Source organism: Marmota monax, unplaced genomic scaffold (assembly GCF_021218885.2).
Source record: "Marmota monax isolate L192 unplaced genomic scaffold, Marmota_monax_Labrador192_F-V1.1 WCK01_AAM20220418_F8-fsc00133, whole genome shotgun sequence".
Taxonomy (NCBI): Eukaryota; Metazoa; Chordata; class Mammalia; order Rodentia; family Sciuridae; genus Marmota; species Marmota monax.
This window is the reverse complement of record NW_026694821.1, coordinates 763,634-791,198: the sequence shown is the minus strand read 5'-3', so window position 1 is coordinate 791,198 and position 27,565 is coordinate 763,634. Positions and strand designations below refer to the sequence as shown.

The following is a 27,565-nucleotide window of genomic DNA, read 5'->3' as shown; positions in this document are numbered from 1 at the left end:
CCCCCATTTTATTTTTAACTTTGAGACAAGGTCTTGCTAAGTTGCCCAGGCTGGCCTCAAACTTGCAATCTTGCTGCGTTGTCTTCCTGAGTTGCTAGGACTACAGATGTGCACTACCACCCTGTAGGGTGGTGGGAAGAAAGGACCTTTCTTATCTGTTCCTATCCCTTCCCTGATTAGTTCCTTTAGTGAGTAGGCTGGGAGCCTGATCCAAATGCTTCCCCTCACACATTAAAATAATAATAATAACTACAAGATGTATTGGCCAATATTTAACAGGTGATATTTGCCTGTTTCCATGGCATAAACACTCACCATGGCCAGTTTTAAGCTACCAACATGATGTCACTGAACACAGAGCAGTTATATAGTCATTCTACCTACCTAAAGTATACAATATTAATGTAAATTATCTCAGTAAAAAAAAAAAAAACTAAGAATTGATGAGCATTGAGTTAAATATCTTTGTTTCGATATATTTGCTTTAATTATAAGTTCATATAACTTTTACTAATGGCCATTTAACAGCTGGCTTACTCATAAGAATTAAGTGGTTGGCTCTCAGGAACCAGTAGGAGCAGGTTCCATAATGCTTCCATCTAATAATTCACATGGTCAGAGAATCTGGGGAGGTGGGCACAACCAGCCTTACCCAGAATGCAGCCCGCTGGGACTGCAAACCCAAGGATCTGCGCAACAAACCTTGGTATACATCTCAAGGATGGGCTTCCTGGGTTTCCTACCATGCACCTCTCCACTTGCAGCATGTAAATCCCCAGAGTGATTCTCCCTGCACTTCCCCAGACCCCAAAATCTTCAGTTCCTCACACCCCTCAGTTTTGAAAGCCATTGCATGAATTTAAAGCACAAAGAAGCACAGGGGTTTTCTTGGGGGTGTTAAATTCAGAGTCCAGAGGCCTGAAGGGGCTCTGATACCAACTCTTTCTCCAGCACAGTGACCTTGAATGGGTCACCATCCCAGTTAGCAGTTTTCTATGACAAATGAGGGGATCAGACTGAGTGATCTGACTTAACCAAGATTTCTTTCTGCTGCAAAACCTCACACCAGCTGTGACTACAGAGGGCTTCAGGAGAGGCCTCACTCTTGAAGCCAAAGCCCACTGAGGAAGGTGCGTCTGACCAACGCCATGACTCCCTAAACCTGAACTCCCCTTTAGCCATGAGAATAGGAGAACATTTCCAACCCCAGTGATGGAAAGACCTGGGCTGTGGTCCTGCAAGGGTGTGTCAGGGTGCAGCCATCTTGGAGATGGAAAATGATTTGTTCTGGGTTCCTGGCCAGCCCTGGGCTACTCAGTCTTCAGTTCTTGGCTCCAGCCACAACCTTTACCCTGCTGTTTCAGCTTCTCTATAAACTCCTCAGATGATTCCTTGCCATCGGGAATCTGCCCACCTTTGACAAATAGCTGTATGGGTGGGACATTGCTTAAAATTTTTAGAGTTTTAATAAGTCCTTAAAAGGTCACAGGGAACAGGGGGAAGAGGAAGAGCATGACCGATTGCCCAGGGGCAGCCCGAGCCTGTTTTACCCAGGGCAACTGCTAAGTTGGTGTGGCATCCATCTGTTTTGTCACTGGGAATAAACTGTGTAGCTGCGGATCTTAGGGTGGCAGGGCTGCCATGATTTATGGTTGTGTGGCCAAGTTCGCAGCCACAATCCAGGAGGGAGTGAGGGAAAGAGGGCTGCAGGAGAGAAGGGCTGGCGTAGCGCTTTCGGAGTGTGTTTCATGTTTAATGCTTTTAACATGGGTGCCTTGTTCTTCTAGAAGGCTCTTAGAAAAATAGAAGCCATAGACAAACTGCCATGCGTAGCTGACCAAACACACATGGGGGTGAAGGTGGTGGGGGGTGTGTATGTGAGGGTTATGGTTGTTTATGGTTGTGTTATATCCAAGCTCTAGGAAAGTGTTTATTTTAAAATAAGAAGCATGAGTTACAGATACTTTTAACCCAAGAGAAGATGTGGAGACTCTCTCTCATTTATTTTGGCAAGAGTCTCTGACATTAGATACGTGCTCTCTGGGCCTGTTCCCAGTCAAACACGCTGAAGACAGGATTTCTGCTCGACATGAGGCACAACCCAGGTGCATTCACATCCATAGACGGGCAGTGCATCCTCAAGAAATTGGGAGTTGAGCAAGGTAGACAAAATGTAACACACAACCACATTGCAGTGCTTTGCAGAACAGGAACAGCTTCTAACTTTCGAGACACTTACTGTGGCCAGCAAGTTGCTGTTTTTAATCTACACAACTATATCTTCCTGAGTGGGCTTTGTTATTGCCCTGTCCACCCACGGGTTGTCTTCTTAAGGCTCACAAGATGACCAGGGACCACAGAGAGTTCTGAGTCCATTCAGAAGGACAGAGGACAGAGCCACAACAGGGAAGCATCCATCTGTTCCAATGCAGAGAGGCAGGGGTGGGGGCTGTCCTGGCATAAGAGGCAAAGCTCTTATAAAATTCCATAAGCAAGAGGCTAAGGTAGAAGGATCACAATCCTCAGCAAAAAATGAGGTGCCCAGTTCTAAGATAGCAGTTTCAGGAAACCCAAATCAGGATACCTGTCTATCAGGTATGTACAGGTCATGTCTAGTTGTACCCAGTCCATGCAGGAGTCATCTTTATCACATAAGTTAGTGTCACCTAGTAGCATCGTTGACATACCATCTTAGTGTGCTGCCAGTGTTAACGAGAAGATCAAATTCTCCTGCAGAAAAGATTCCTTACCTACAACTATTGCAGCTTGAGCATCCCTGATCCAAAATGTTCCAAAATCAACAACCTAATCTTCAGATTTGGGGATTACCTATGCCCAACTGGCAAAGTCTCTGTGTTTGGAGTCTATGCAGATTCCAAAATCTGAAACAATTCTAGTCCAATATCTTTGTATTCTCATTAGAGAATGAAGCTGAGGTTTAGAAAGGTTTATCAACTTACCTCAAATCACATAGTAAATAACGCAGCCAGGGTTTAAATCCTGGTCTGACTGACTCCAATTACCGTGCTTTTAACTAAAGTGCAAAATGTGAATTTTTTTCCAACCCCTGTAGCCTGTTTATTTTGCTATTTGATAAAGTGATTTGAATTACCTACCACTGAGGATGATGGGTCTTCCTGGTAGAAGCAGCCTGTTTATCCTTTGGTCTTGCCCACTCCCAGGCACACTGTGTAACTCCATTTGAGAAGCACAGCACCTACTAGTTAGCAGTTCTGCTGAAAATAATAAAAGAAAGCACTAGTTACTTGTTTTTCTCTGAGTCTATATTTTGAGTAGAGGTTTATGAGAAGGGTAAAAAACGATTTAAAAGTTAGAGAACCAATTTTGCCTCGGAAAATAAATGAGTACCTACCTGGTTACCAGGTGCAAACAATTCGAATTCCTTTGCATCGACAGTCCTTTCTTCTTTTTAAATCATCAACATCTTGTAGCACAAAATCCAAGAGCTCAAGGCAATGCATGTAGCTTTATTACAGTTCAGTTCAACATATAAAATCCAGTTTATGTATCTGGATTGTGTTGCAGGAGCCATTCAAGAAGTGTGCCATCCGTGCTCCAAGTATAAAAGTAGGAATTTTAAGACACTGTAACAATATTACTGTTGTTTCATTGGGTGTTTAATTGACTCTAAGCTTTCACCAGGCCTAAAAGCTATCTGTTGACTTCCAAAACTTCATAGTGTAGTGAAGAAAAAAATACTAAAGAATTTTGTAAGCAGAATGTAAAGTGGATTGTGTAAAACACCATGATTAAGTGCAATGGAATGAGTTTACGATGAGTTGTACTGAACTAGCAAGACACAATTGAAGCTGGAGGAACACAGGGAAGACTAAAGAGGGTAGTGTTCGGCTCCTCAGCCTAGGTGGGCACAGGTGTTTGCTAAAGGTAATCCTAAATGCTTTCAGATACCCTGTTCACTGTGCTTTCCATCAGAGTGTTCAAAAAGGCAGCTGGCAAAGTCCGCCTGCCAATAACACAGACAGACGTATGTTCTTTAGGTAAGAGATACCATTGCATAGATTGTTTTTCCTCTCATGTTACATGAGCTTATGAAACATTAGATTATACAGGGAGAAAAGCACAAAGTTTGAATATTACTAATGAGGCAAGTTTTGGAAAAATACCTTAGAAATTTCCAAAGTGAAATTAGGAGGAAATTTAGCCTTTCCCTTTCCTTATTTCCCCACATTTTTGATTGGTGCATTACAGTTGTATATAATGGTGGTATTTGTTGTTACATATGTATCCATGCACACAATATAACAATATAATATAGCCATTATCACTTCCCAGGATTTTCCATTTCCCTTCCTCCTGTCCCACCCTCTGGTCCCTTTTCTCTACTAATCTCCCTTCGATTTCCATGAGACAGCCCCCCCACCCCTACCCAACCTTTATTTTCCTTTTTGCCCTCTAGTTTCCACATATGAGAAAATGTATGACCCTTGATTTTGTGAGTTTGGCTTATTTCACTTAACGTAATGTTCTCAAGTTCCATCCATTTTCCTGGAAATGACATAATTTCATTCTTCTTTATGGCTGAATAAAACTCTGTGATGTATATTGACCACATTTTCTTTATCCATTTACCCCCTGGTTGACACCTTGGCCGCTTCCATAGTTTGGCTACTGTGAATCGTGCTGCTATAAACAGGGGTATGCATGTGTCGCTAAGGCGTGCTGATTCTAATTCTTCTGGATAAATACTGAGGAGTGGTAGGACTGGGTTATATGGTGGTTCCAGTCCTTATCTTTAAGGATCCTTTATACTGATTTCCATAGTAGTGATACTAATTTACAATTCCACCAACAGTGTAAACGTATTTCTTTTCCTCCACGTCCTCTCCAGCATTTATAATTGTTTGGTACTCAGGATGGCTACCATTCTAACTGAAACATGATGAAATCTCAATGTAGTTGTGATTTGATTTCCCTAATTGTTCAAGATGTTGTACATTTTTTTCAAATATTTGGCCTTTCCCTTTCTGAAAAATCAGAAGATAAGTATATCTCTGGTGGTGGTCCTCTCACACTGCTCATGTCCCCTCATTTTGAATCCGTTTGGGAAGATTTATGTGGTCATTCTGCAGGTGTTTACCCAGAATGATGGGTAAACTGTAGGGACTGGAGTCTGGCCATCATAGCCAGGGAGACAAGACTGCAAGTAGCCAAGAAAAAAAAAGAAAATTAAGTTCAAATAGCAATACGAGAATCTGGAGTAATACAAAAAAGAATCAGAGTTTTCATGAGGCCAAATATGTTAAGAGGTATGAGGGTCAGCACTGCAGAGAAAGGAAGGGCTCCATCAGAGGTAATGGGGGGCTCGAGGATGGGTCCCTGTGGGTGGAGAAAGAGAGGACCTTCCGAACAAGAGGAAGTCTTGGAATGAAAGGCACTGTGGTGGGTACGGGTCTAACCTATGTGTGGAAGTTTCCTGGCAAGGAAGATTTGCCTGGCCCCCAACTCTGAGGAGCATGAAATAGACTGGAAGATTCCATTGCATAGGATCAAGGAAGCTGCTAGACTTTGAGATGGGGACTGACCTGTGGCCCAGCTCCTGTCCCAGAGCCAAGAATTTGTCAAACTTAGTTGACCATCATGCATCCTCCTGCTCCGTAGATGGCCTGCCTTAGTTACCCTCTGTTGTTGTTTCAGATTCATGACGGATGCTGCCCGCCGAGAGCAGGAGTCTCTGAAGAAGAAGATTCAGCCGAAGCTCTCACTGACCCTGTCCAGCTCAGTGTCCCGAGGGAATGTGTCCACCCCGCCACGCCACAGCAGCGGAAGCCTTACTCCCCCTGTGACCCCACCCATCACCCCCTCCTCTTCATTCCGCAGCAGCACTCCGACAGGTGAGTGGCTTGGCCCTGCCTCAGGGAGAGATGCCCTGGGGGCTGGGGACACAGGGTATCTTAGATCTGATGTCTACTTTGATTCTTTTCTGGCCTCTACAGAATATGGATTAATTTGATCTATTATTGAAGAAATGTTTATAGATGATTAATATGCATGTGATCATGACTTCATAGATCTTTTTAAGGCCTTACCATTATGCATGGGTGAAGTGGTTGATGTCTTGGGTTTGCTTTATTCGGGTGAAGTACTACATGAACCCAGATAGCCACATGTTGGTTACTGTTGAAGCTGAGTGATGGGTATGTGGAGGTTCCTTATACCATCTTCCTGTTTTTGCAGTTTTTTTTTTATTAGAAAGTGATTAGGAATTAAACTACATTTAGAATGTCCAGACACAGAGCCGCAGTAGGAGCAGAGGGGCTCCTCTCTGTCTTATACCTCATGGAAGATATTGGCAGCCTCCCAAAGGTGGAAGTGATTAAAAATAAAGCGAGAGTTGGCATCAAAGATGAAAATATCATCTCAGCGCATAAGACTGAACTACAAGATGGAGCTTAGACCTGTGACAAGTGGCTTCTTGGCACGTCTGCCCCGAATTCCACTTATTTCCCAAACTTCCCCTGAGCTAAGCACACTGAGTTCTTCTTCCCCATTCATAGCTATTAAGTTGCTGGTTCTTCCCAGCAGAAGTGCATAAAGATGGTGGAAGAGGCTAGGAAGGTCCCTGTTCTTTGTCCTGAGAGGCAGACAATGATTTCCCTTCACTGAGTAGGAATATAATTGAATAAAAACAAAAGCTATTAATTGAATAAAAACAAAAAAATATATATATAACATTGTCACCATGAGTGCCTCCAGAGAGAAGCTTCCCTGGAAAGGTAAATGGGACTGAAATACATAAGGAGGGAAGGAAAGAAGCATGGGAAAGAAGAAGCATGCTAACCAAGAGAGTTGCCTTATGTAAAGGCTGTGTGGTGTGGGGAAGCCTGGCAGGGCCAAGAGCAGGCCCAAAGGCCAGGGTATAGGAGGTGGTAGAGGAGATAGCAGGGCCTAGTGCATCATGGGTCTTATTAGAGATTCCAGTTGATTCTAAAATAAGCCACTAATGATCACACCATCATCTCCTTAGCATCACTCCATCAATGGTTTTCTCTTACAATTTATATATTTCTTTTTATCCATCTCCCATCAAAGGAGGTGACCACATTAATATTTCTCAAAATGTGTTTTAAAATGTTAATTGCACAAAATATTAGTTGTGGAAAAGGATTTCCTCATAGTTTGGGAAGATATTGCATTAAGCAGAGTTAAGCAAGTTTCTTTAATGCTGGGCTTTAATATACACTGTTATTCTCTTAAGGGGAGTGAGTTTGTCAGCTTTCTGATGCTATGACAAAATACCTGAGGGAAATCAACTAAAAAAGGAAAATTTTATTTTGACTCTCGGTTCCAGAGGTTTCAGTCTGTGGTTGCTTAGCCCCATCACTTGGGCCTGGGGTCAGGGAGAACCTGGTGGGGAGCACATGGGCAAGCAGAGCTGCTACCTCAAGGAGGTTGGGAAGAGAGGGGGAGGAGGGGTCAGAGTTCCAATATCCCCTTCCAAGGCATATCCCAGTGACCTCACTTCCTTCCAGTAGACCCCACCTTCTAAAGACCCCACCACCTCCCAATAGCGCCACAGACTGGTGACAAGTCTTCAGCACAAAGCCTTCGGGGGACATTTCAGATCGAAAGAGGGGGAATTTACTAAGTTCCCCAAATTTAGCTGCTCTTATTGGGGGACCTCTTTTTTCTACGGGGCACTCAGGGACTCAAGGTTGAGGCACCCTATATTCAACCAAGTCTGAGCATTTTAAAGATAGGATAGGTGTGGGAAGCACAATGATCTGAGCCCCCCCCCCCCCCACAAATCAACGCTTTCCTTTACAAATGGCATTAGTGGCCCCCAAAGGCCAGGTGTTCGAGGCTCAGTTGCCAGCTTGGCACTCTCAGGAGGTGGTGGAAACTTGAAGAGGTGGGGTCTAGTGGGACACTTTAGGTCATGGGGGTGTGCCCACACAGAAGGATCCGGGGATCTCCATCTCTTCCTCTTTCTCTTTGGCCTCCTGCCCTGAGGTGAATGGTTTCGCTATGCCATAGTCCCCACCGTGTTGGGCTGCCCTGCCACCGGGGTCCTGAAAGCAGTTGGGCCACCTGATCATGGACTGAAACCACAAACCAAAATAAACCTTTTCCCTTTATAAATTAATCATCTTTGGTATTTGTTCCAGCCATGGACAGTTGTGTAACACACCGATTATACCCATTATAGAGAGTTTTGTGTAAGTGCAAAATGTAAATTGCATGTGTATAAATCCAGCATTCCATACATTTTATTTTGTGAAGAATGACTTTCCGGGATCTTTGGGTAACATTTCTTATGAAAATCTAAGGAGTGAAAGAGAAGAAGGTTTTGAGAGCGCAACGCGTTGCTGTGATCCTCTTTTCTGTGTATTTCTGTAGTGTTGGTTCATATGGATATGAACGGGGTGGAGGGGAGTCTCAAACTGGATGTATTTCCTACCTGAGGTAATGTGGACTGACTCATGTCCAACACCAGATAAACAGGACTGCCCCAATTAGTTACGGGCACCTCAGAACCCCATGAAAAGAAAGACACTTTAAAGTGAGAGTTTATTATTTTTCATGTAAGAATGTTTGGAAGAAATGGAATCATTTCCTTTCCTTCAGACGCAACGAAATCTTTATGACACCTTACTATTTTAGCAATTTCCCACTGAGAGGATTAATTTATGTTGTGGTACAGATGTATCATTTTTGGTCTGTCAAGATCATTGGTAAGTTATTTGCTGCTTGAGGGAACATTCCATGTAAACATCAAAAATTAGCAGAGGAAATGGTTTCTTAAACCCCTACCATGTACAGTTTTGATTGTGTACATTTTTCAATGTTCAGAATGTTATTTTACCTTTAGTTATAGAGATCAGCTTATTTGACTTGACTAATGTGGTTCCAGTCACTTTCTTTGCCAGGTTATAAATAATATTTCACATTTCTGCCTCCTAAATTCACTCTTCCAAGTTCCATATTCAAGGTGCAACCCTGGGTCAGAAGACACAGTTACCTTGTAGGAAACTTCATTTGTAAGATAGGAAGGCATGCTTTCTTGAGTAGTAGAAAGTAGGGCTTAGCTTCAATCTAGATTTTTTTTTTTTTAATATTTCTTAGGTATTCTTGGGATCAACATGTTTTGTGATTTCTCATTGTGATCTACTTACAGACTCCTGAGGCTGTAGTTTGGTATTTCTAACAGGTTCTGCCCTAAAGAGTTGAATGTCAGGATGGCGCCTAGAAAACATTTCCTAAAATCTTCCTGTTAAGGGTACAGTCTTGGGACTGGGGCGTGGCTCAGTAGCAAAGAGCTCACCTAGCACATGTGAGGCACTGAGTTCGATCCTTAGCACTGCATAACAAATAAAATAAAGGTATTCTGTCCGTCTGCAACTACAAAAACTAAAAAATTAAAAAGAGTACAGTCTTGATTTGCATTCCCTTTTCGTATAAATGCTGTGTCTTGTAGCTGGAGAATGCCTAGATGGTGCTGATGTCCTTCTTGCCTTGGATTCAGGGTCACTACAGACCCCTTCCTGACCTTTGGTGTGTCTGTCTGTGTCTTTATGCACTGCCTTGTTCTCTGTGTTGTCCTTTCATCCACTTTCTAGATTGGCTAACAAGACCTTTAGCCCAGTCTAGTCTTTCAGCTTATTCTGCTTGCCCAGCATCTTCTGTGTTTAGCCTCTTCTCACTGCTCCAACCAGGAAAGCGTCTCATGTATTTTATTACTACTATGTACCACTACCAGTTATAAGACACCTTCCCTCAAAAAATGTTTTCTCGATATAAAGAAAACAATTAAGTCAATGGTGATCTGTGGTAATAATAAGTAATACTAGATTATTTCTTTATAACACCTTATACTGTGCAAAAGTCTTCTCCTTCACCATGTCTTCTGATCATTATAAACACTCAACGGGACACAGGGCAAGCCTCATTACCCCACTTTAAAGACAAAGTAGTTGAGACTCAATTAAACAACTCTCCCGGTTTCGGGTATTTCCCAGCATCAGGACCTGTTCACTCTACATGATTTATTGAGCATCAATTTTGTTACAAGGCCTTGTACCAGGTATCAGGGATGCAAAAAAGCATGAAGCCTAGCCCTCGAGAGTTAACACTCGTATTCCTTAGCAGGTGCAGGTTGAACACATGTAGGAGAGCGAGCAAACGTGATGTGTACACACGGGACCGTCACCAGCACCAATGATCAGTGAGACATGGTAAAGGTACACACAGGGTTATTCTCTCCATGCTGTTTCCGTGCTGCTATAAGGTTCAAGAAATGTCTTACATCATTATAAGGCAAATGTAAGTGCCAAAGAAGTTGGAATAAGGTGATACTGGAGAGAAAGTGACTTGGACAGTTTTATAGCCCATGATCACTATGGAGTATCAGCTTAGAGTATTAGTGAGCAGACCTTAATGGGTTGACAAATGGTGGTATATAAATCTTGAGTGTTCCAGGTCGACCTTCAGAGCTCTGGGAGCATGGAGGTAAAGTGACCTCAGATGAGTATAGTTCTGCTACGTGGCAGACAGATGGCCTACAGCCCTTCTAAGCCTTAGTTTCCTCAACTGTGCAGGGGCAGCCATGTCTGCTCCAGAGTGAGGTTAATGATTGAGGACATGTCTGGGAACAACTTCTTGTGTTAACACCCTCTATACTTGAACCTCCAGTTCAGAAGGGACATCAGCTCAAGCAGAGCTACTCTGCTTCCTACTGGCTGTCAGTGGTGGCTATGGCTGCTGCTTTCAAGACTAGTGAGGACTTCTTTTTTTTTTTGGTACTTGGGATTGAACCCAGGGATACTTAACCACTGAGTCACATCCTTATCCCTTTTTAGTTATCATTTTTGAGATAGGATCTCATTATGTTCTTTAGGTCCTTGCTAAGTTGCTGAGGCTGGCCTTGAACTTGCAATCCTCGTGCCTCAGAGTCTTGGGCCACTGGGACTACAGAACTCGGGCTCCTAAGCTACTGGGATTACAGGCATGAGCCACCATGACCAGCTAGTGAGGACTTTTTGAAGTAGTATACACACTCGTGAAAGAAGATATTTTTTGCTCTTAACTGAATCCTGTTCTTTTGGGCAGACAGTATTTCACCAGCCCTGGCTGGGACTGCTTATACATGTTTATTTTTTGTCTGCACAGACCTCAGAGAAGGCCAATTCTGGGAATGCGTGTTGCAGGTCGTATCTGCTAAAGACCTGCTCTAGCCATGGGCACATTGAAGGGGAAAGAAGGCCTTATCCTCTCCTTTTCGGAACAGATGCTGACATTGCATCTAAAGAGTTTGTGACAAAAGAAAAAGGGACAATTTGGGCTTCATCAAAACTAAAAACTTTCTTGTCAGGAGAAGTAGCACACACCTGTAATCCCAGTGACTCCAGAGGCTGAGGAAGGAGGGTCACAAATTTGAGGCCAGCCTGGGCAACTTAGTGATACCTTGTCTTATAAAATATAATGGGCTGGGTATGTAGCTCTTGGTAAAAAGCTTGCCTAGCATGTGTGAGGCCCTGGGTTCAATCCCCATTACTGAAACAAACACCTAAAAACTTTGTGCTTTAAAAGACACTATCTAAAAATTGAGAAGACAGACCATAAAATAGGAGAAAATATTTGTAAAACCATGTATCTGATAAGGGCCTAATCAGTCGAGAAAAAGTCTTAAAATCTGACTCTGAAAAGACAACTCTGTTTTAAAATGGGATTGGGGAGTGGCACTATTTATTAACTACTTCATGACCAAAGGTGGTGGAAGTTAAGACTTAGCCAGTTTATAGATTTTTTATGTCCTGTTTTAGTAAAGGCAGCAATAACCCCGTTAACTGTAGGAATTCAAAGTGCTCAGGATGGAAACTCTGGGTGTTTCTAGCAGATTTGCACACCTGCACGCCCTGTCCCCCTCTCATTGAAGGATGTGCCCACACAGGCCTAGCCGCCACAGCGTGGAAGGAAGGGCCCCTCGCTGCACCCACTTTCATTTCAGTTTCCCTTTAACCTGTGAAAGAGATGGACAACTCATTGCTATGATCTATACTGAGGTCAAGATGCCATATAAAGGTATCTCAAGGTCTTTAGGACCAGATAGGTTTTGACCATACCATGTCTGCACGTCCCTGCCATCCTTTCCAAGAAGAGGATGCTCCAAGGAGAGAGGCCAGCAGATGTCATTGTCCCTCTACGTAGCTGAGGAGGGCGAGACTGACAGAGGTCATCACAGCTTCTTCAGAGCTACAGAACGGAGTGGTATTGACCTTGCGGTCCCACTCTAGGCATTTACCCAAGAGAAATGATAACATATATCCACAAATGACACAAGGATGAACACAGCAGCTTGATTCACAGTAGCCCCAAACTGTGCAGGAGGTCTCTCCTCAGGTAAAAACGTCAAACAAATACTCTCATACACACACACTGTGCACACCGACAGGAATCTCAAAAACAAGCTGAGCAAAAAGAGAGCAAGACAGAATATATGGAATATTTCAGGAATAGGCATCCCCGTCTGTGGTGATAGAAGTCACATCAGTGGTTGCCTGGGGATTGGGGAGTGTGGCATAGACAGAGAAGTTTGTGGAGTGATAGGTAAATTCTGTTATCTCGACTGGTATACTGGCTGCACGAATATGCAGGCTCTCCGAATTATACATTTAAGAGCTGTGTGTTTCACCATAGATGAATGTTAGCTCAGCAAAAAGTGGTGACCTCGGCAAAATTAAGGAACAGGACTCTACAACTTCCACTTGAAGTTGAACTAGTAAATAGCTTTTCCTGCTACTTGCTATAAACAAAGGAAGTGAATGTATGTTATAGTTTAAGTATGAAACTCTCTGGAATTTCCTCTCCATTGAAGAAAGACAGTAAGCAGAATCGATTCCCTTCTTAGCTTAGGAACACTAAGGATTCACTTAGGAACACTAATTATTTACCCAGTAGCATGGGTAAATAATTATAATCCATATTAAATAAGGCAAGAGAGAGAGAAGAGGGAAGTCGGGAAAGGGGAAACAATCAGAGCTAGATGCCCAGCTTTCTTACAACACAGTGACGAGTTCATTAATGACTCAGTGTTTCATAGAACATTATAGCACCCAGGGATTCCCGTGTCAAAATTATTTTGTTTCCCATGTCAAAATTATTTTGTTTGCCATGAGATAAGGAGTAGTTCATTATGCTGAGGATTTTACAAGAAAGAAAGCGAAAAGGTTCAGGTTTCTCCCCATGTTAAGCAATCCTCTGAAACTAGCACAGCATGGCGGTTTATTATCTGGTTTAATCTCTGTGCTAACCAGAGAGTGTCCCTAACTTAACTTGTAATAGAATTTTTTTTTTCAGAGGGGGCAGGGAGTTACAGGAAATTGAACTTGGGGGCACTTGACCACTGATTCACATCCACAACCTTGTTTTGTATTTTATTTAGAGACAGGGTCTCACTGAGTTACTTAGCACCTCACTTTTGCTGAGGCTGGCTTTGAACTGGCAATCCTTCTGTCTCAGCCTCCAGAGCCACTGGGATTAAAGGCCTTTGACACCATGCCTGGCTAGAAGATTTTTGAGGCCTACCATTTAAAAAAAAATCTTTATTTTATATTTATTTTTGTATGTGGTGCTGAGGATCGAACCCAGAACCCAGTGCCTCATGTATACAAGGCAAGTGCTCAACCACTGAGCTACAGCCCCAGCCCCAAGGCCTACCATTTTAACAGTGCTTTTCTGTGCAAAGTGATGCTGGCATACCTAACCATTTACAGTTGATTATAAACCTAAATTTTATTCGCACTAGTCCTGTGTTATTATTTAATCAAATCCAATAAAAATATGTCCACTCTTAAGAATTCCAACTAGACATCCTGAAGTCCTTTACAGCCATATTTCACCTACCTCTGGAAATACAGTTAGTCAAGGTTTTGGCCCTAGATCTTATTTGCTTGGTTTTTTTTTTTTTTTTTGGGGGGGGGGGGGGCAGGTCACAGCAGGGGTCTGTACACTGGCCAAAAAAAGATCCAGAAAGATCCCAAGATAAAGTTGTTTTAAAGGGCACGTGTTAACACTGTGCTGCTGACACCTCTTACTCCAAGGAAGAATGCCATCTTTTTAAGCCAAGGTCCAGAGCTCACTCCTATGCCAGCTTCCATCAGTACACACTTCCCAATAATTTTCCTTTGGAAGCAAGACCCAGAACTGAAATCTGAGTGGTAGAGAGAGTGACATCTTGGAACCTGGAAAATAGTGTGGATTCTACTGAAAACACGAATAAACAGCCAGCCTCAGTGCTTCCATGCACCTCTGATGTGAAGGTGGTGCCGAGTTAACACCTGATGGATTCGCAGACCTGCCGAGTGTGTATGATTCCAAGAGCCCTTTTCTCTCCCCCCCCCCCCGCCCCATCCCAACTGTCGAAAAACACAGCACATTAAAACTAGAGAAGCCCTTTCATCTTTGTGGGTATCACGGCAGCAAACTTATTTTAATGTCTTTTCCATGTGGCTCCAGTTTTAACAATAAAATGATCCCCAGGCACACCCAGCTGCATAGCATTAGAGAAAGAATCTGAAAAGGAAAGGAAAAAAAAAAAAAAAAACGAGAAAGCTTTAAGCTAATTTGGTTTTGCTCAAAAGACAATCAAGGTACAGAATCTCATCACTCCTGTCACACAACTTTGCTCAGATTTCTTGGAAATATACTAAAAAAGGAGGTGATATTTGACAGGAAGGGGAAACTTAGATTGCTGGAAACTTTCTGGTGCCAGGGACGAAAGGTTTCTGGTTGTGCACTTTTAGCACCTTGCTAACAAACTTACATAGTTCCTCCTTGGAAAACTGGGTCCTGACATTAATTTATATAATAAGTTGAGTTGATCTTATCAGATCAAAGATGTATTTCATACTCTGCTGGATATGTTTTTTTTTTTTTTAACCACACAATTCTGGCTGTATTTGGTATGAAAACACACACTTAAAATCACTCATGAGAAATTGAAGTTGGTTGGGGAACAGACTGCTATATGATTTTGACATTTGCTAATACCATTTTGCTAAAAATGCACTGCATTTTTTTTCCTGGTACTCAGTTATTAAGTTTTCGGGTTTTTTTTTAAGGTGTCCAAGGTGTGTCGAGTGGTTATAGGCCAAGGACAAGTCACTTTCAGAGATGTTGAATGAAGTAGCTAGTCCATCCCTGCCATTGTCTACTGCTAAAGACATTTCCTTCCCATCTGAGTCTCGGTGGAGTTATAGTTTTTAAGTAGATGCATATTTTAACGTTACCAAAATTTTTGAATAACAAGAAAAAATAAAGAGTAAGACAGGTTTCTCTTTGGAAAATGGTGAATATGGTGCTTTCCATGTGACATAGTTTGAGCTCTCTAACGTTTGCTGCATAGTTAGGATTCTCATCAGGTAGGTGTGGTGACACACATCTGTAGTCCCAGCTACTTGGGAGCCTGAGGCAAGAGGATCACTTGAGCCCAGGATTGAAGGCCAGCTTTTCAACATAGGGAGACCCTGTGTCGGTGGGGGAAAAAAAAAAATCTTAATGTTGAAAACAGTTGCATAGAATCTTAAATTCAAGAATGGAAGACTCTGGTCTTGCCTTTCCCAACAAAAAGGGATTTCTTCCTGTAGGCACAACTGTTGGGTGTCACCTGGGCTGAAGTCCAATGCACTGGTAATCATGGGGACAGATGCCAGGCAGGCAATTTGGAAAGATGTTTTTGGGACACAATCATGACCCTGTGTCTAGAACAGTTCCCCATCTTCTTAGATGGTTACTTTCTAATATTCCATGAAGCTCTAGATCATTATTATAAGTCTCCCTAAAATTCACCTCAATGCAATTAATTTTGACTGAGCACTTAGATAGTATGAATAGCATTTCACTGTCCTGCAAAAGGAGCACTTTATGAAACAAATGTTAAATTAAAGCCATTTGGTTTCTGGAATCTGTGAATATAATTTAGAATATGAATTGTTATGTGCAAAAGAAAATTATTAAGACTACAGAATTTGACAAATGGTTAATGTTCAAAAGCATTAAATTAAAATGTTACAAGTCGGCTACAACTGAGCTGCCCAGGGGACCTTGTGCAGAGTTGGTTTTGAAGGACTGGATGGGCTACTGCCACCACTACTGGGCAGCACAACTCCTTCTGGGGGACTGGTTTCTTCTGGAAGGTAAATAAGCCTTTTTTGAACATGCAAATCATAAAAATTATAAAGCAACTGCAAGTATAAAAATTGGGTTTTTAAATACACCATCAGTAACTAGTACATGGTACTTGACCTGTAAGTAGTAAATAAAAAGTTCAATAGAATATAGTTCACATGTGTCAGTACAGTCATCGTCCATAGCCCCGGATTCTGCATTCTTGGAGTCAACCCACCACAGATCAAAAATATTCTGGGAGAAAAAATGTTGCATCTGCCCTCAACAAGTAACAGGCTTCTTTCCTTGTCCTCATTTCTGTAAGCGACACAGTATAACAACAATTTACATAGCATTTACGTTGTACTGGGTGTTATAAGTAACCTAGAGCCTATTTAAAATATATGGGAGCATGTGGGTAGGTGATATGCAAATACTATACCATTTTATAGAACTCAAGCACCTGCAGGTTTGGTTTCCATGGGGAAGGAGGTGTCCTAGAACTAACGCTCCACCAAAACCAAGGAAAGATGGAAGTCTCTAGAACCCTGTCTCCTAAAATGAATAAGTAATAAATATTCTAAAAAGGATTTTTTCCCCTCCCTGTTTTGCATCTCAACAAATTTCTATTTCCTGACATCGTCCAAAGCAAAAGGTTTGCCAAGACTAGAAAGCTTGTTCTTTGCCACGTGGGAGACCGTTAGCTAAAGCTATAAATGTGGCACACTGATGAACATTGTCATTTTAATTCTGTCAAGCACCAAGGGTAAACTGGAAAATGAATTATGCTATATATAATCTTGAAAGTAGCTTAATCTTTGCAGTAGCTGTGCCTCTTAAAAATAGCATCTCACAACCTCCCAGAATTTGTTCACTCGTCTGTGTTTTCTATTATACGCTAGTGGATTTTGGAAAGATGACATGGCTGAAGAGTGAGTGGATATTTTCTCAGTAGGTTTTGCCTCTTTCTTCGTCCTCTAGAAGACGGCAATTTGTAGCTCCTTTGGAACGATATCAAGTTCTTGTCTGGAAAGTGTTCTGAATTTATTAACCTAATAAACCATAGTGTGACTTAGATGCCCAATTAATATTTGCCATTGATTCTTCTCATTTAAAGAGGATGAGCCTCAACAGAGGCTGTTCTGCACACTGGTTCTTTGCCGTCTGGCAACAGGTCATGTGCCCCCGCTCACGGTGCTTGCCAACTGGAGCTCCAGGTCTGGAAGTGCCCAGAGCGTGGCGGTAATGAGGCTAAGGTCGTGGGTTTAATTCTCATGTGGGCCAGTTAGCTTAGCTCAGTCCTAAGCCCCTGAACCATGTTCTTGATGCTTGTGAAAGAAGGTCTAACAGATAGCACCCCTCGAAATCTCTCGGGAAAGAGACCATGTCTGATAAGTTGAAGAAACAATGAACACACCGAGAGCAAATCAGGTTCTCTAAGAATTGTTTTTCCTGTGGCTTGGCTTGGCTTAAGGGGATCAAGGTCAGTGTGAAATATGGTTATGAAGAAAACAAAGCACGTGTCTTATTGAGTATGCTGTGGACAGAAAAGAACTGTAGATTCTAGGTACTCTTGAGTGCTTGTCTGTAAAGTCTCAGAATAGCCTCAATTTATTCAGTGACAAAGCAGCAGTGTTGCTGTGACGTGCTGTCCATCTTCATGGTTGTCTTTTGTGTTCAGTACAAATGTCTTCAGAATATTTGAAAGAATGTGCAGACTGACAAAGATTAGCTTTAAAAAATGTAATGTCTTAGCCAGGGGCAGTGGTGCACACATATAATCCCAGCGGCTCGGGAGCCCAAGATAGGAGGATCATGAGTTCAAAGCCAGCCTCAGCAAAAGCAAGGTGCTAAGCAACTCAGTGAGACCCTGTTTCTAAATAAAATACAAAATAGGGCTGCGGATGTGGCTCAGTGGTCAAGTGCCCCTGAGTTCAATCCCTGGTTGCTGCCCCCCACCCCCACTCCCTGCCCCCCTCAAAAAAAAAACCTGTCTTCAGACATGGGAGGCCTCAAACTGTTTTAGTTCTTGTTGCCTCAAAATTACAGGGATTCCAGAGACTTGGATGGGAGGAGGCCAGTTCCATTCACCATCTCTTCTACAGTGATGGTCAGAGAGACCACTCCCCTGGTGGTGAGGATTCTCAGGAGAATGGCAGGTGATGTGGTGACTTTACAGTACAAGATATCATTTATTAATGCCCTGAATTCACAAGGTACATTACTGCCCAAACTGTTCCCAATGGGAGAAAGCAAAAAAAGGAAAAACAACATGGAATAAAATGGCATCAAATCTTTACACATATGCAATTTTAGAGCCAGAAATCTATAGAGAGACAATCGTGGCTGCTGCTTTCAAATGGAAGTCACATCTCACTGGTGGGTCATGTAATTAATTTGCAAGTTATGACTAGCATTTTGGGGGGGGGTACGAGGGATTGAACTCAGGGGTACTCACTTGGCCACCGAGTCACATCCCCAGCCCTATTTTGTATTTTTTTATTTAGAGACAAGATCTCGCCGAGTTGCTTAGCACCTTGCTTTTGCTGAGGCTGGCTTTGAACTTATGATCCTCCTGCCTCAGCCTCCCAAGCTGCTGGGATTATAGGCGTGTACTACCGTGCCCGGCTATGATCAGCATTTTTGAAAGGAGAGAAAGGAAGAAAGAGAAAATAGAGTGCATCACACTTAGTAAAGATCTATATTGGCTTTGGGAAACTGGGGGTCGGCGGGGAGGGCATTTTTTCTGAGTTGTGGTATAAAATGTACTTTTCACTGGATCATGGTCAAAAAAAAATTTGAAAGTCAATGAGTGATCCAGGCTCACCCTTCCATACAAGTAAAGTCTCAGGCCCAAGGGCATGTGGCTAAAGTGGAGTACAACAGTGCCCACATGGGTCCTATGATTCCCTCCACAGGACCCATGCTTCACTCCAGCCACTACTAAATACTGAGCGTGTTTTTTTATAATCACAGTGTGATATGTTTGTGGTTCCTCCTTCATGAGAATCCACTGAACAAAAGCCATATCAATCATTCTGGGCCTGCAGGTCCTGGACATTCCCAGACTCTCCATCCCCAGAACAAACACAAAGTCCTTCCCTAGAGCTTAACTGCAAGGAGGAAGGAAATATTTCCAAATGCCTTTTGTTGGTAGAAATCCCCCATGTTTACTCGGTTATTACATTGTAGACAGCGCTTGGCATGCAGAGTGGAGGGTAATGAGAGAAGGTGCAGCCCACGCCCTATTGATCTCAGGACAAGCTGTCCTGACAAATAGGACTTCCGTGGGGAGAGGACACTGTGTTTGGGTGAGATAATAAAGGGCCAAAGCTGGGTCATCTATGGCACAGAAGCTACTGCGTGGGTCTCCAGAGTTTCCTGAAGAGGGCGATCTCCTGCCAGAAGTTGATTTGATATTGGACATGACAATTGGGAGTCCTGGCCTCTACTTCCCTCCACAAAGGCCATTTGCCAGCTGACCAGGATCCCAGGCTTTCTAGACAGGTGTTTTCTCTTACCTCAGGCCTGGAGTAGGTAACAGTTATTCTTCCAAGTACTGGAGGAGGGTGTGCCTCCGCCTACCTCTATTGGCCCCATAAAAGCTGAGGTGAAAATAGCTGTAGTGCCTCTGGGTTTTCCCACTGTGGCTTGCTGACATCTGGGTGAGCATTTTAGCTTGTGCCCAGTCCAAACTGTGGTATCTTTACAGGCTCGATTCTAAAGATCAGGAGTTGCTGAAAAGGCTGAAATGCTTAGTGTAAATATACAGCAGAGAAAGGCTTGTTATTTCCCTGGTCCCTGGAGAAGTCCTGGCCGTCTCCATCAGAGCAATGGGTAGACTTCATTTTGTGTGTGTGTGTGTGTGTGTGCTCCCTCTGCCTCGAGTTGGATTTTCTCGCTCGTTCCCCTTTCCTGTCCTTGTTTTGACAGGGAAGAAAGTAAACGTAGCTGGTGATAAAGCTGGGAGCTCAGGCTGTCAACTGCAGCTGCTGCCAAAGTCTAGCGCCCTCTCGGTAGCAGCTGGCCCTTCTGCATGGTAATTAGTTGTATGGGAATTTTCACAGGAACCTCCCCAAGGGGCAATTTTACCAAAGAGTAACCCTCTTGTCTAGACCGTACAAACCCATAAAGTCACCGCTAACTGGAATTTCCAAGCGACAAAGCAGCAATAGAAAAAAACCGCATGCCGTCTCGCTGGGCGCGCAGGTATAGAGCGTGCATTGTGGAGACCTCTGCGCCCAGTGCAAACCCCTCTCTGGGAGGGGAATGGAAACTCTCCCACTGGACTCCATCACCCAAGGAGAGACAGCCCACTCCTGATTTCTGCTTAATTTTAATCCAAACAGCTACTTAAATGCAAAGTGCCGTATCCTTGCATTTTAAACCCAGTCCTCCTGCTTGGGATTTTATTTTTACTATTAATTTTTTAGGAAGATCCAACCCCTTTCTTCCTTGCCAAAGCTAATTACTAATTAGTGAGATAAAAGTAACTTAATACTTGACATTTTAAGAAACTAGGCTGGCAGAACTGACCTACAGAGAGATTAAAAGGATTCAGGTTTCTAATCCTGTGTTCTTTCCACAGCAAGTGCTTAGAAAAACCCTGAATGTTGCAGCAATGGTAGCGCTAATGGCACAGGTGAATGGAAGCGTGCCCTGCAGGGGGGAGGGCGTGGCCCTGGAGCCCCCGCACATATGCACTCCTAAAAGTAGGGACAGAATCAGCTGCCCAAAGCCATGCCGGGGTCCAGCAAGTAGATTTGACTTTTCAGAAGTGACGTTAAAAACCAAGATGACCAGAGGAAGAAAACAAATCTGAAGTTACCATTAATTCAATCAAATGTCATGGGAACAGGTTGAAGCCAGACCCTGTGGCCTACCTTAGCAAGAAGCAGTACATGGCTAGCCCACTGGAGGGCTAAGAATTACAATGGGAGTTACTGTATGGGGCCCCCAGATGTGCTGGGCACTTTGCTGAGCAGACTCCATCCTCATTTTATGTATGACAAAGACTGCAAGGTAAAAAATGTTCAGTAACTGGCCCCACATCACACTGCCAGCAGATTTGGGTGGTTGGGTCTTAACCTAGATTTGCCCTTCTCCAGAGCATGCTTCTGGGTGCTCCCCTCTCCTGCCTCTTAAAAAGGGCCTGAAAATGAAAACTCAGAAACGTGCTTCATTGTATGTCCTTCCATAGTTATGGTCTCAGTTCATCCCAAGCTCTTAAAATAATTATTGATTCCCCAGGTATAACTAGGAGAGAGGGTTTTTTTGTTTCTTTTTTGTACCCAGGGGTGCTTAACCATTGAGCTACGTCCCCAGTCCTTTTTGATATTTTATTTAGAGACAGGGCCTCGCTAAGTTGCTGAGGCTGGCTTTGAACTTGCAAACATCCTGCCTCAGCCTCCCGAGCCCCTGGGATTACCGGCTTGTGGCACCGTGGCCTTGGAGGGCTGTTCTTGTCAGTATACTGAACAGACATTTGAGATACTACTGTGTGTCTAAGAGTGGAAAGACAGATAAAAAGACTGGAGTTACCTCCAGTAGCCCAGAGACTGTAAGTTCCATATGGGATGGTGAGTACTTTCATGGAGACCCGCTCCATGGACACATAACAGGAAGAAGCACCCAGCTCAGACTCAGGTAAGGAGTCACAGGAGACTTCTTGGAGGCAGTGATATCCAAGCCGAGTTTTAAGAATGAGCACCTCTTGGAAGAAGAGGAAGAAAAGAGTGTGTAAGATGGGTGGGAGGAATGCCCAGAAGACGAGAGGTAGTACTATTTTCTAAGTAAGGGAAAGCACTGGAGGGTTATAAACAAGGGAATGTCTTGGCATGTTTTGCATTTTTGAAAAGATTATTTTGACTGCTGAGTGAATACTGGGGGGAGGGATTACTGCTGTTGTCCAGAGGAGGGATGAAGGCGGTGAGAACCAGGGTAATTGGGTGAATGAAGTCGAATGCTGTGGAGGTAGAACCTACAGGAGCTAAATGAGGCTGGAGACAGAGGAGACTTCCACCCCCACCACACACAGCCCAGGGTTGCTGGCTGGAACAGCCGAGTGCTGACGATGTCATGTCTTGAGCAGAGTGGGGAGCAGTGGATTCTCAGGGGCAGTCTACCATCAAGGACTCTGATAATCAAAGCATGGTCTTAAACCACTGGCCACCTCTACCATGGTATACAGTGTTTCAGTAGTTCCCAAATTCTTTCCTGAGAAATGCACCCTCACCCCTGATCTAGCAGGACAAATCCAGGGGATCGGGAGTTTCCCGAAGCACCCACATGCTCTTGGGGCTGCCAACAGCAGTCCATGGGTGGTGGTTGCCAATCCCCACTGTTAAAAGTTAAAAAGGCCAATTTTAGTGACTTGTTAAAAGGCCAATTTTAGTGACCTGAATGCTGTGTGACCAATATTCCTGCCCAGGTGCAAAGCCAGTGTCACACCACACCACTCTCATCTGCCATTGTCGATTGAACCTCCCCGGTGTTCCCAAAGTCAGTCTGAAAGTAAAGGGAGAGAAAGCGGCTGCCTCGATGCTCTCCCCTAGATGTCGGGCGTGTCCTACTAAGTAGAGAACCTTGAAAGAAGTACCCTTTCTTAAGTGACAGGAATGTTCCCATAAATTAATGTTTTTCATAAGGACCTAAGGCTCAGATGTCTGTCTGAACGATCCGATCCTCATAAATTGGCAGATTGGTTCTGGAAATCCCATGAGCCTGGGCTTTCTTGGGAGAGATTTATGGCACTTCCCGTTGCATTGAGGCCAGGAAAAACATCACAGCTCCCTCAGAACTTCTGGGTTTTGTTCCTGCAGGGGCGGGAGGGTGGGGAGAGGTGTACTGAACCAAGGCCACTTTGGAAGAAAACCATTCAGACGTCTTTTCCAGAACCTCAGGAAGAGCCTGTGCTCTGCTGAGGGGATCACAGTCTTCTGCCCTCGGCTCATCTCTCCTTGGGGAGTTTCCCAGGCTCAGCTCCTTCACCCAGTGGAGTCTGAAGCGTGGGAACCAATCCAGAGCTCATGGGCCCATTCCAAGGCCCATTCCACCTCTGCAGGCAGTAGCCTTAGACCTTCAGCAGCAGGGCCCTGTGCCCAGCTGTAGTTGAGTCCACTTACACTGGGTGGTGTGGTTTCTCCAAAACAGTGTTAATGAGTGGCAAATCAATTCCCTCTTGGCCTGACCAAAGAAAGACTAAGATGGCCATTCCATTAGAACCCCTACCCGGCAAATCTGTTTTACCAAATTACACATTGCAATATATCTGTAGACAAATTTGTCGTTATGTATTCATACGTGCACACAATATGCATGTATAATTTGGTCAGTTTCATTCCCCAGTACCTCCCCTTCCCCTGTCTCCCCTGACCCTTCCTCTATTCTGCTGATCTGCCTTCAACCCCTATAATAACTGCACCCAACAATCTACATCTGCCTCAGCAGCAGCATATTGGGCAAGAATCAGAAAGCACAATACCAACTCTCTGGAAGAAAGACAGACAGGCAGCTGGGTCTAATGATTATTGTTGAAAGATCCAGTGCTGAGAGCTGTAGTGCAGAGGTGAGTTAAAAAGAATCGCTACTCTCTGGCAGCTGGGAGTGTTACGGAGGAAAAGTGTGTCGAGCCCCAGAAAATTGAGGCCTAAGAGCTAAAACCATCAAAATAAGAAGCAGTCACATCTACTTGGGAATAAGTCCATTAACATTTACCTGGAAGAAAGTAGCATTTGAGAAAGGTTTTCTAGGAGGAGCGCAGGGAAGGGCAGAAGGTAAGGTAGGTATTGTGGATTCCAAGTCAGAAACTAGCCAGAAAGCTCAAGGATGGTCGGGGTCCAGTGATGGTGTCCACCACAGTGGACTTAGTTGCATTGGATTCACGAAGAGATGGAAGAATTTGTTTTTCATAGAAGTGGTGACTGTGGGTAGGGAGCATTTAAAGTAAGAGAAGTAATTAATGAAATCAAAGAGAAGCCAGATTAGGGATTGCAGCTGTTTGGGGGGAATGTTAATGTAGCAGCCGGAAGAAGGATGGGCCGGAGAACAGGGCCTGGAGCCTGGCTTATCAGTGAGGAGGTTATTTCAAAAGTCAGGGGTGGGGACCTTGTAGGAAACAGATTTGATTTTCTTGATGAACGTTTCTGCTTGTCAGACGGGAAATGACTTGACGTGGAAGGCTTTTTGGGGGCTGTTCTGCGCAGCCCAGATCCCTCCCAGTTGATAGAAACCTGCCCAGTCAGTTGCTCCATATAAGTAAACCTTGTAGACTTTGGAATGTTTATGTTTGGCCCAGAATGGCTCTGGTTTTTTTACACAGCTGTAAAGTGTATTTAACTCCCAAATATAAAGCACTTCTTGACTACTGTTTCATAGCTTCATAAAACGAGGCTCCTCCGTTGCGTAGGTACTTTTTGTTGTCATCCCCTATCTTTTTACGCAAATCTGTTTCCTGATATTGTTATTCCAGCAGAAAAAAAATGCAACCCCATGTAAACGACCCTTTTTTTTTTTTTTTTACAAGCAGCCATAAGAAGAAAGCCCCAAAGACAATAAGGAGCCTCCGCATTTATATTTTTAACCGGGATTACAGATCTAACTAGCAGGGAAGCAAAATCGCTTTAATTATGAATGTTTTTCATTGTGGTTGTGAGTGTAAGTCAGTAACAGATGTTCATTTTCCCTAGCTCAACTGTTTTTAATTCTTTCTCAAACATGGAGAGAGAAATCTTTAAACATTTGCCAAAGTTCAATTAACATCCCCTGGCTGAAGGTGGAAAATGCCCTACTTTGTTTTTTCTCGGCCATATACCTGCTCTGGCTGCCCATGCCATGGAGCACAGGGAGGGATTCCAGCTGGCACAGGTTTTATGACTGCAAAGTTAATTTGCAGAGAAAGCCTTTGGCGGGGAGGGGTCTGTTCACCGTTTTATATATTTATTTACTTTTTTTCAGTTATAAATAAAATTGCACTATAAAACATTGCAGCTTAATTGCAGGAAACCCAATGCATTTTTGTTGTTGTTGTTCTGCAAGTGGTTAATAGCTTGTTTTTTTGTTTATACGGAGTTGTAGAAGTTATGTGTAAGAATATGTTTACAGCCAAGGCTGTGACTTGGTTTATCGTGTTTTTCCTGTGCCGTGTGGAACAGACGGCTGTTCATTATTGAAAGGCCTTGTTCTATGAAGAACGGGGTTTTGGAGGGGAAAGAGTTTATGGAACAATACCCGATGGCTTCCAGAGACTTGGGCACCCTATGACCATAAAGCCTAAACAGCACCATGGGCAACGATGTTGTCACAATTCTCATTAGTGCCTCAGAAGTATTCCAGCTGCATTTGAAGTGAATCCTGAACAGAGCACTTGAGATGGTAGATAGGTGGGTAGGTAGATGGAGTGATTCGGTCTGCTAGGACAGAAGAAGTGTCACCCATTGGAACCACATACTGTTTTGCACTTGTAATCCTACAACCCACCCCCAAAAGACTGAGACCATCGTAGTTTGAATTTGGGGTTTGGCTTTCTAAACCCTGACTTTAAAAAAAAAAAAAGAAAAGAAAAGAAACAGTCTACAGAACATTTCTCTTTGGACGCTAAAACTCAAAAATTATACCTCTGAGGTAGTCTGAAAGGGCCATTTATAGATGCGTACTGGGCAGGTGGCTTGGCCTGGGATGACACTGCCCATTCCAGAGATGGTTTTGTGTGCTACCAAGATTGGCTGAGTGTCTTTTCCTTAATCCTCTTTTAGGTAACTGGAACATATTTCCTTGATAGTGTCTGACGTGTGGATTATTCCAGTAGGAAATCTGTGGATGACATATGACTTAGGGGACTCACAAAGGGTCGTTAGTTTGTCTGGGGGTGAAAAGGAGCATTCTCCTTGCACAGTGCACAGCAAGCCGGAAGGAGGGGAGGAACAGCTGGAGACTGAGCTGGCTGATGGGAGGTTGGCCGTGGGTTGAGGTACAGCGACACAGACCCGCAGGCACATGGGGCTGCCTCCAAGGTCCACCTGCATGTCTCTGGGCCAAGGCTAATGTGAAAAATGAACCATTTGGATTTAGTAGTGATCACAAATCAAACTAGAACAAATGAAAGGTTAGGATGGAGCCGTATTCAGTCATTCAGCGATGTCAGCACTTAGCATTGGAAATGTTCACCTTCCTTTATTTCCCTCTGGACCTCACTTCTACCTTCACATTATAGTGATAGTTTAAGAGAAGTGTTTCAACCCCATGTTCTTTGTATATTCACGAAGCTGCATCTGTGTTCACAAATCACAGCTGGGGGATACGAGAACTTGGTCCAAGCTGTGTAGGCAATATTGCTAACTTCTCTGCAGTTGTTGAAAGAACTTCTCATTGGAACCCTATTCAGATGAGCTAGTAAGCGGCCTTCTAGGTTGGGAAGACTGGGGGACTGGGTGGGTTTGAGCAGCTCATAAGCAGCCCCTGGGATGTGGTGACCTCTGTTTCCAGGTTCATGAATGCTGATTTTCCCATTTGTTTGACCTCAGCAGCCCCTGGCAGGACATTAGAGGGACACCGGTGATCTAGTGCCAGACTTCCCTCCCTGCCTGGGCCTTTGCTGAGTGTGTGACTGGAACAGATCACCTCCCAGGCCTCAGTTTAATCCTCTGTAAGAGGAGAGGTTGACACAGAAGACCTGAGGTCCTTTCCAGACTCTGGATGATATCTTCCTATGATCCTGTGACCTAGCGATGACATGTACCGTCAAACATGGGTATTTGTAAACCCGCCAGAACATGTGTACTGCTGGTGTTTTTATGATTGCAAGTCAGAAACGAAACAGAGCCCAAGCCCTCTTCAAATTTAAAATTGAGCTGGGTGTGATAGTGCATGCCTGTAATCCTAGTGGCTCAGGAGGCTGAGGCAGGAGGATCTTGAGTCCAAAGCCAACCTCAGCAACTTAATGAGGCCCTAAGCAATTTAGACTGTGTCTCTAAATAAAATATGAAAAAAAAAATTAAAAACGGGCTGGGGATGTGGCTCAGGAGTTAATCTCACCTGGGTTCAATCCCCAGTACCAAAAAAAGAAAACTTGAAATTGATCTGGAAGACAAACATGAAAGGTCACCACGTAACCAGACAAAGGTAGAAGAGCAGGGTCTAGATGCAGGAGGCTTGGGCCAGGGGATGGGGCCAAGCCACGAGGGCACTACCTGTGGGGTCCCAGAGGACAAAACTGCTGGAGGGATTTTTAAATGTGGCTAGGGAAGTGGGGCCAGATAGTGGAGAATCGAGGCGAATGAGACACTGAAATTCAAAACAAATTCTTCCTTTACTATATATGGAGAGTCAGAGTTTGGTTCGAAGCACCACTTCCTAACCGTAGAAGGGACAAAAGTGGCAGAGCACTGAGATGGTGGCCTCTGTTGCTATTTTTGTCTTTCATGGA

The 27,565-nt window shown here is 43.7% G+C and overlaps 1 protein-coding gene across 2 annotated transcripts in view; it reads left to right on the top strand.

Moving 5' to 3' along the window:
* Jazf1 (JAZF zinc finger 1) overlaps window positions 1-27,565 on the top strand; it is a 328,417-nt gene that overhangs the window by 273,030 nt on the left and 27,822 nt on the right. For both annotated transcript variants that reach the window (XM_046426002.2, XM_058573141.1), the window contains exon 3: window positions 5,677-5,873. In XM_046426002.2, coding sequence (XP_046281958.1) covers window positions 5,677-5,873 — 197 coding nt within the window. The remainder of the gene's footprint in view (window positions 1-5,676; window positions 5,874-27,565) is intronic.